Consider the following 9703-nt stretch of genomic DNA (forward strand, 5'->3'; position numbering starts at 1 on the left):
CAAACCCAGCAAACCCAGGATAAGCTGATCGTTACAGCCTGTCCTGCGCCCTCGAGTTTCCTGACATATCTGAACAGCTGGCTAATTTTCATGAAGCTCCTCAAACTAAATATCTCTGAAGCTGAGCCCAGTCAGAAGCTAATTTCCTCTGAAGTCTTATTCTTAGCTCGTGAGCCATAAGTGAGAAACATAGACCGACCGATAACAACTTCACCTACCCGCTCAGTGAGTGGTACAGCATCCACATCAGTCTGTCTGGCAGTCTCCTGCTCCAATCTTCCTCAACTCATGAACAAGATCCAGAGAAACCTGAACTTCTTAACTTGGGGCAGGAAATCATTCCTCTCCCGGAGTGCTAGAAACCACGATTTTCCTGCTGAGAAGCAGTGCCTCAAGGTGGAAGTGTTAATTATCAGTCCAACTGTGTTGCATTTGGCTGCAAAACCTCCCCAGCTGGAGCTGGAGATCACCTCTGACTGGACCAGCAGCACCATCATCTGCAAAAAACAGCAAAAGATGTGATCCAGGAGCTCCTGGCTCCACATCGGAGTTCTGTCCATAAACGTTACGAACAGAAACTCAGAGCACAAACCTTTAATTGTAAGAAAAGCTGAAGCTGGTGGATGATGATGATGATGATGATACCTTTTTCTTTTTCTCACAGGATCTGAGTAACAAAGACATGAAGAGAGATCTCTATATTGTCTCACAAGTTATCAGGACAGGTAAGTTATGTTATGTAGGTGGAAACAATTCCTGCAGAAATGCCTGAAATAACTTAACCTTTATTAACCTGAGATACCATTCAGATTAAAATAGAAAGAAATGAATGCTGTCGTATGAATGGAACAGGAGCCTTTCTCATTATGTGACGCACACGCTTCTGGTTACAGGTCGAATGCTGCTGAATGACAGTAAGAAGGGTCCTCCGCACGTCCAGTACCGTCGACCGTATGGCTGTGCGGTCCTGGCCATGAGCGACGTGCTGCAGACCATCTCAGAGCTCAAAGAGGAGAAAGATTTTGTCCTTAAAGTGTACACGTAAGTGTCTGCACTCGCAGATAACGAGGCAAGAGAAAATACTGAGGGTTCACCACAAGTAAAGGCCTGATTAGACTCACAGCACAGGACTCGAACCTGTGGTGAAGCAGTGACACAGATATGAGTCGCTGGTGCTGATCGATGATGTGACAGGAGACATAAGCAGACATATGAATCCTGAATGAAGTGTACAGATCTCAGGTTTAGTTGCTGGACAGATGGACAATGACCCAAGTAAAAAAATTGCAAATGCAACCCCGGGTTTAGGAAGGTAAAGAATCAGCTGATCTCAAACCTGCCAGCATTTCGTTTACAGAGGAGAAAACTAAAGGCAGGAAACACAGCTGCAGTCAGAAGCTGGCAGAGTTACAAAGGAGGAAACACTCACTCGTAATGAGTTTGGGCTGGAGAAGGTCGGTACCTGTAAGGGGTTCTTAATTAAATATTAAAACGTAAACAAAATGTTTACTTTTTAAATATTTTGTTACGATTATGCTGATATGTCCGGGTACATGTGACCCTGTTTTTTTGGTAAAGTCCTGATATTAAAGCTAAAAGTCTTTGTTTTAAATCCATATTTATCATATTACTGTATGTTTGAGTGAACTAAAATAGCAAAAGTGCCCAAAAATATCAGCTTACAGCACAAACTCAACACACCCAGAGCTCAGAGATGATATTTTCTTTTTGGAAAATCATTTTGTCCTACTCTAAATATTTCTGGGCTGAGAGAAAAGGTCAGAGAGAGAAAGAGGAGAAGGTTAAAGATAAGCGAGCTGGAGAGACAGTAAAGAGTGGGGCATGCCATATATTTTTATTATAGCTTTACTTCTGTGCTTATCTCTCTGTCACCACCAGCCTCTTCTTTTTCTCTCCTTTCCTTATTTGTAAGAGAGACTGAGAGCGGCTGCACAGCCTCACTGTCAGTGCAGTTTGTGACGTCAGCAGCTGTTCTTTCACTCACACGCAAAGTCGATGCTCGGCATTAGAGACTACCCCTCAGCTGAACCTCTGAAAACGTGCCTGCAGGATCTGTGTGTGTGTGTGTGTGTGTGCGTGTGTGTGTGTGTGTGTGTGTGTGTGTGTGTGTGTGTGTGTGTGTGTGTTTGATGCCTCAGTCTTAGCTGAACTGCTCGGGTCGGTTCACGGGGGGTTAGACGTCTTGATTAATCAGTCGATCTGTAAAACTGTGAAAATGCAATTTCCTGGCCTCTAAATGGCTCAAAGATGCCATTAACAGGTGTTTAATCTGACCTTTGGTCTAATCTAAAAACTGTTTTCCCTTTATGAAACAAAAAAATGAAAAAAAAATGTATGATTTGGCCGAGAGCAGCACTCTCTAGTGCACAGAAGTGTGCAATACAAACAGAGATGTTACATTTTCCAACAAAACCACAGAACCAAAGATGCGTTTGCACAAAAATGCGGCAGGTCGGCACTCGAAATGGAGAGTGGGTTTGTCAAGAGATCAGCGATGAAGCCCAGGTGAAGATGATCTGCACACAGACAGATGTTTTGTTGCATTTTTGGAGTAGCAGCAGGAGTGAAAGGGAAGCCTACAAGATGGGAGTGAACCTGCTGCCGTGTGTCGTTTGGAGATGATGACACCGACAAAGAGACAGGAGGCCCGGCTGAAGATATTAAGATCCACACTGGGAGTGAGCAGGATGGAAGGGATTTGAAATGAATATGATGAAGTTCGAGCTCCATGCAGAAGAAGAGAAGATTCAGAGGACAGATGTTTGGTGCGACAGGAGAACAGACAACAGAGAGGGAGACATGGAGACATGGAAGAAAGACCTGCTCCAATTTATCCGTGTATTTAACTCCAAAATTTCCCCTCACTTCCTCTGACATGTCAGCGCTGCTGCTCTGCCTTGCTACCTGTCATTCACCTCACCACCCCAGCATCCACCCGTAGACCACGCCCCAATTTTATATTTTAATTGCAATGATTGATGGCACGTACGCCCCAAAGTAACTGCCAAAATAACTAGATTTCAAAAGTCCATTATATCCAACCGAACTTTTGTTGTATAAAAACACAAGTTACAAATATATTGTTATCCTTTATAGGACATGATTGTTTTTTGTTGCTCTCCAGGTGTAACAATGAGAATGAATGGTACCAGATCCATGAGAACATCATCCGCAAGTCCAGCACCAAATACACGGCACCCAGCACCAACTACGGTAGGAGAGACCACGTGTTTGTGTACCCTGAGTTTGGATGATCGGACCCCAACAAACTGAGTGTGGGATGAAGAGCACATCTCTGATTTATGCTAAATACAAATACTGAAGCTCATAGTTACATCTAAGAATAAATATCTTGTTAATATCTCAAAGATCTCCACTTTCTTTCATGCAAACTTTTCTGGGTCTGAATCCCGAACAAGCCCTGAAACGGGCTACAGGATGAGGGGAGTAACAGTAGAGCAGCGGTTCCCAACCTCCAGGCCAGTTGTTTGGTACCGGGCTGCGAGAGTGGAGGCTCGGGGGTGAAGTGTATGGTTTTCTGGGTTTTTATCAGTTTTTAGCGTTAACTTGGTTTCCTTCGGACTTTCGCCGTGTAATGAATAAATCTTCTTTTTTTGGTATACTGGTTTTATTTTGTATTTATGACACCTTAATGGCCGGTCTGTGAAAATATTGTCGGGTATAAACCGGTCTGTGGGGACCGCTGGCCTACAGGACGAGGGGAGTAACAGTAGAGTATCCATGTGAAAGAAAAGGTGAAAAGGTTACAAACTCAACCCTGATTTTATTAAAAGCTCTAACTTCGCCTCTACGCCCTAAATAATCCAGAAATAAAAGAAAAGCATCAGCAAACAGATAATGTTGGGAGATAAAAATGAAGAATCTGCACCTCAACAACACAAAAGAAGAAAAACCCCACTCTGCAAACAGAAGGTCACAGTTACTCACTGGGAGCTTGACATAATTAAAACACAACACACGGCTAAGGCTACTGTACGTCTGGCCCATAGAGAGACTGAGCTGCTCTCCTCCCCAGCTCTTACACTGTAGGCCTGGTTGATCGCTGAGTGCAGCCAGCTGTGCCCTCACTCCACAGGAAATGACGGGCAACCCAGCTATGGTAAGAGAGGAGGCATAAAGGTTAGCAATCAACACCCAAACAACACAGCAGGCTTGCTACACCTATATCGGAGCACAATTTATTGTCCTAAAAGTATATTTTTTTATTCTACTGGATTTTTTTGTCCAGGTGAATTATTTTGGCCACAAAACCCAGAAGCAGATGCGTTATCCTTGCAGGGTTACCCTGCAACATTAGCAGTGCGGTGGTGTTTTTGTGAACACAGCAGCCGAGGGTGGAGGCAATTTCTAGCACTCAGTTATTGCTCCAGCCCGCTCATGTTCTGTGTGGACCGTTTCTTCCAGTCACTTTATTACTTCTGTCAAAGCACAGAGGGCAGGAGCAGATTCTAGTCCTGCAGCACTTGTGACTCGTTTTATTTCATCGCTGATGAGTCAGCCGACATTTCAGGAACACTGAACAAAAACCTCAGAGTTCCCAGGAGCAACTTATTTAGATTAGAGCGTCTGACTGACACATGCAAGTCATCACACTGACATCAGCAGGAAAATCATATTAATTGGTGTCACTGTGGAGGACCCCAGTGTTAAAGTCTGTGAACTCCCATGACCCCGCACAGATATGCTTTTGTTTTCAAGTGAAGAGATGAACCCAGACTAACAGGCTGAGAGTCTGCTGGAAAAGCAGTTTGGCAACGTTTAGCATGCATTGAAATGTTTGTTCTGATTCTGGGGAGATCAAACGAGCTCTGCAGCTTCAAAACTGTTTAGACTTTTTAAGTTTATCTGAATTTTATGTGTGGCCTAAAGGCTGTGCTTTTTAAATAGGACACTTTGTTCTGTCTTCTTCCTTTGCTTTTCATCCATCTCTCTACCCATCTTCTTTTTCTGTCAACCCACTTGTTCCCATTTCTTCCCCTTCACATCCTGCAGGGCTGATCATCTCCCTGCAGCTGCTGAGGGGCGACATGGAGCAGGTCCGCAGAGAAAACCCGCTCATTTTCAGCAGGGGGGTGGCCATCACACGCAAACTGGGATTCCCAGATGTCATCATGCCTGGTGAGTCACGTATCCAGCTTCATATAGGCCTACCCATCACAGCGCAGCGGGCTGTCCACCTCAACACTTCTATTCTTAGTTTACGTAAGCACACAGCAGAGATGGGCTCCATGAATAACACGTAAAAGAAATAAAAACAACAATTCAGGTTTGAATCATGTAAATGGGTCAGACAGGAATAGAAAAAGTGCTGAATGTCTGGGCGGGTTTTGTACATCTCTACCTTCTGCTTTTGAAGAAAGGAGCAAAAACACGTACCTGTTGAGCTGAAGCACAGAGAAAAGGTGCAGTGTTGCAGGTGTTCTTCTCGAGCAGGCATTTTGTAAACAGTTTTATTTCTTGCAGCTATAAAAATCTTCAAAAGCTTTGTTTGGCTTTCAACGAGGCCTTTGGATCAATGTCCACGTTCCAAACAAAGAAGGAGAATTTAGATTTGAGGTCCAGGATCCCTGAAAATAAACAAGTGACTTCAAGGCTGGACAGATGGACAGAACCACAGAAACCGATCTGCGCTCCTGCCGGGCTGCTGCTTAATTTAGATTCCTACATGAGAGCAACAAAGGAGTGAATCTGGTTTTTCCAGCAGGAACGTCTCCAAAGCACTGGTCGAAGTAAACAGTTTCCCAGAATTGGACCCGCTTTCTGATATTCCTGTGTTAGCTTCCTCTTCTGAGAGCTATAAATCCATTACAGGGAGACCGAATGTGTCAGTTTGCATCTCTCCACTGACTTCATTTTAATTACAGTCGAGCTTCTCCTCCTGTAATATGTTAAAATGTTTGTGAAGACCTTCAAAGCTGTAAATGTGTTATTATTTAATAACCCAATAAACTGAGTCACAGGCTTGTAGATATTTAAGTCCACAGATGTATTTTTCATAAGTGTGGAAATCTCTTTCAGCAGCACTTAGCTTAAGTCACTTTGATGATTTAATGTCTTGTTGTACAGCTTCCCAGCTGTTTCTGTCGGTGTGTAAAAGATAATTCAATCTTCTCAACAAGTGCACTGCCTGCTGTCAGAGACGTGTTAGGCATGCACGCTCATTTATTTATCAGTCTTAGCTCTTATCTGCCCCAGAGGACTGACATCATTTAGTCCAGCCCCTCTGCAGCAGACTGGAGCTCAAACTATCTGGTCCTGGGTGAGGAACCAGACAAAGAGTGATTCAAATGATTTGCCATGGGAGACCCTGCCAGGGACAAATCCCCCCACCCCTGAAAACATATATATATATATATATATATAAAAATCTCCACCACAATAAGGTAGTGATCGTGGTAGTGAACATGGAAATGTCGAGTGTTAATCAGACCTTTAGAAATCATTGCTGTGGCGCTGTGAGCAGATGTACACACAGTGCAGCAGCTTCTGGAGGAAGTAAGAACCAGGGGGCAGAAAAAATCTGGCAAAAGAAAATAAAAATGGCAAATGTTTGGTAAATCTTAGAGAAAGCAAAACAAATGAAAATAAAAAATATATTGTGATGTCTCACTGTGAGGAACTCATAGACTTCTTTAGACCATGTTGGAGGTTTTCTTGGTGCACTGTGGAGTTTAAATATGTGAATTTGTTTCCAACTTCACTTTGAAAAGTAAAATATTATAGTTCCTTAAGTAAAAATGTATTTTTCTGAGTTTTCTGTCATAAATTTGCAGCTGACACAAAGATTTTACATTTTTATGTTTGAGAAAACTTTTATTTCCATATCTGGATTTTAGGTTTTATGCCTCGTTTTTCCAACTGGCTGCAGCCTGATAAAGAAACCACAAAGATGGACAAGTGTGTGTTTGTGTGTGAATGCTGCAGCAGCCTGATATCACATCCAGGCAGCAGCTGGATTTACATACAAAAAGCATCTCACTGTTTGCTTTTTGTATCCACTGCTTGCAGCTTCATTCAGTTAAAGAAACCTTACCTGTCCCACATTCATGATTACTTTTTAGATTTAGCAGAAATACCAAACACTGATGCTGCTGAAGCTAAAGTGCTATGATCTCCACAGTCTCCTGTTAATTCATTTATGCAGCCTGTAAAATATGTGACCTCAGAAAATATTCAACATCCCGCATTTATGTGCTTGACAAGAGAGGCTTTCTTAGAGGCATAATTTCAGCCCCAAATATAATTTCTCCTCTGGTCTGTGGTGCTGTTTGTCCGGTGAGGTAGTTATGATGTGAGCTGCCATGTTTTAGAGCTGCAGAAATGTCTGTTGCTCTTCAATAGACAGGGCTGAAAAATGAAGCTGAGGGCAAAAAACTGCAGTTCCTCTAAAAGCAAGTCAGTCCCTTAGACTTCCTGTTAACTTTACAGCAGGAAATGAACATTCTTACAGCCTGCTACAGAAATTATTCAAAGCTTTTACCCCGTCGTGCCAGCTGTCAAGAGTTAATCTTTACATAATTACAAGAAGTGCTTTGAATACATCATCATTACCATAGATTCATCTGTACCACATCAGGTCCTTTTTTAGCAGCCCTGCAAGCCAATCGTTAGCTTTGTATTTAACTTTCGCCTTTAGAAATAAAGGACACGAGTCGAGCAGCTTCATAGTCCAGCTCATGAACCTGCTGTGCTGCTCTCATTGGTGAATACTCTTGATGATGATGAGCTTAACAGGTAAACAAATGAACGCTTACATTAAGCTTCCCTCTACAGCAAACAGGAAGAAAACAGCAGGGCTGCACATCCCACAGGCACCAGTGTCTTTCACACACATTAACCACTGCTCCCCTCAGGCAGTGATGGAGTGAGTGTTTAACTCCCATCTTTATACATTAAAGGTGACACCTCCTCTATGAGGACGAGCGGGGAGTGATAAATGAGTCCACACAGGTCGTTAGTCTTATGTGTGTCAGCTTAAAATGTGTGCGACACACCGCGCCTGCTTCGAGATTACGGACATGTTTGCATCTTTGTTGCATCTTTACAAATAAAACAACCATGTGCGCTGGTGTTTGACACATATTAGTCTGCATTAACATGTCTCTGCTGGTCCAGGTGACATCCGTAACGACCTGTACCTGACACTGGAGCGAGGAGACTTTGAGAGGGGAGGGAAAAGCGTTCAGAAGAACATCGAGGTGACCATATATGTGCTTTACGCCGACGGAGAAATCCTCAAGGTAGGGAAACGTTCCTGCTGTAAAAAGCCTTCTTTTGTGCATTTAGTGACACATAATATAAACAGACGTTCAGCATCTGTATGCATCTTTCTTCTTCTAACAAAAAAACAAGTCTTTCATCAGTTTGAAGTTGTGCCTAATGTTAAACTTTAGGCTGGTTTATAGCAGTAAGTTTCTTTAAAGGCAGCAGAGAATTTGTAGCTCACAGCAAACATGTTTCTGGTGTTTTAGTTCAAGTTTAGATTAGAATTAGTAACTAATTAAAACACACCAAGTAACAGCTGCAGCAGATGAACCACTTCAATGTTTTTGGAGATGAAATGACCTGTTTTATGAGTGGACTGTAAGAGTAAAGTAGTGAAAATGTTGTAAGTTAGAATAAATCAGCAGTATAATCCACTATCAGCTCTTTTATGTGTGTGAAATCCACGTTGTTGACCGTGCACACTTCAGTACATGGTTTTAGTTTCTGTGCCGGTCTCATGATTTCTTGGGTACCTGCTGCCCCCTGTAGGTTCAAACCTCATATAAAGAAACTAAAACACTTTAAAGCAGCAAACATCCGCCTGCTTTACAGGTGAAAATAGAGCAACAGGACCGCTGAGTCTTTGATTTTATTTATTTTCTGCTGTGTTTTACTTGCATCTATTTGAAAGACTGAGTGTAAACACAAAAAATATTTTATTTTATGTGCTGGAATGTGCAGAAAATAGGTTTAAATGTTAAACAAATTTCTTCCAGTCAGAGAATGTTGCAGATAATTAAATGTTTGCTTGATGCATAAAGTTAAAAGATTAAAACTAAAGTTTTAAAAAGAGACTTTTCCATCTGATTACCCAGCTCATAGGAAGTGACAAACAAATGGGAGACCACACACAGGTTTCTAAAGACTGTAAGACATATTTAATGAAAATAAGGTAAAGCAACTTAAACACAATTTAAAGGACATAACAGCCATAACTGAAACTTCCAAATGAACAAGACAGAGAGAGCCAAAGCCAGCGCCATGCTGGTTCAGTCAAGGTGTCTTTATATACACACTGGGACTGGCCTCTCAGATGTGCTGCATCAATAATTGGGTCAGCTCCACCTACCTGCAAGAAACAGGTAAAAGAAAAAGCAAAACACAAGGCCAGCCCGCTGGCCTTCACACTCCCCCCCATAGAACAGGGTCTCACCCTGAATTGGCAAACACATTTACATTATGAAGTTGCAACTAGAAGAACATGCATATATTAAATCCATAACATAACACACACACACACACACACACACACACACACACACACACACACACACACACACACACACACACACACACACACACACTTTCAACACCTTTTGTGTGCTTAAAAGTCATCTTCAGCTCAACTCCAACCTTGGCAACCTTGGTACCTAGGATCAATTTAAGAGGAAGGAAA

General features: G+C 42.4%; 1 protein-coding gene across 7 annotated transcripts in view; it reads left to right on the forward strand.

The window, feature by feature from the left end:
• Positions 1-9703, forward strand: part of LOC102311077 (dedicator of cytokinesis protein 3) — a 248746-nt gene that overhangs the window by 185706 nt on the left and 53337 nt on the right. For all 7 annotated transcript variants that reach the window (XM_014335696.2, XM_042223672.1, XM_042223671.1 and 4 more), the window contains 5 exons: positions 665-725; positions 894-1041; positions 3146-3234; positions 5035-5160; positions 8158-8282. In XM_014335696.2, coding sequence (XP_014191182.1) covers positions 665-725; positions 894-1041; positions 3146-3234; positions 5035-5160; positions 8158-8282 — 549 coding nt within the window. The remainder of the gene's footprint in view (positions 1-664; positions 726-893; positions 1042-3145; positions 3235-5034; positions 5161-8157; positions 8283-9703) is intronic.

This window comes from Haplochromis burtoni, unplaced genomic scaffold (genome assembly GCF_018398535.1).
Source record: "Haplochromis burtoni strain Fernald_Lab_line unplaced genomic scaffold, NCSU_Asbu1 Contig_117, whole genome shotgun sequence".
In the NCBI taxonomy this organism is placed as follows: Eukaryota; Metazoa; Chordata; class Actinopteri; order Cichliformes; family Cichlidae; genus Haplochromis; species Haplochromis burtoni.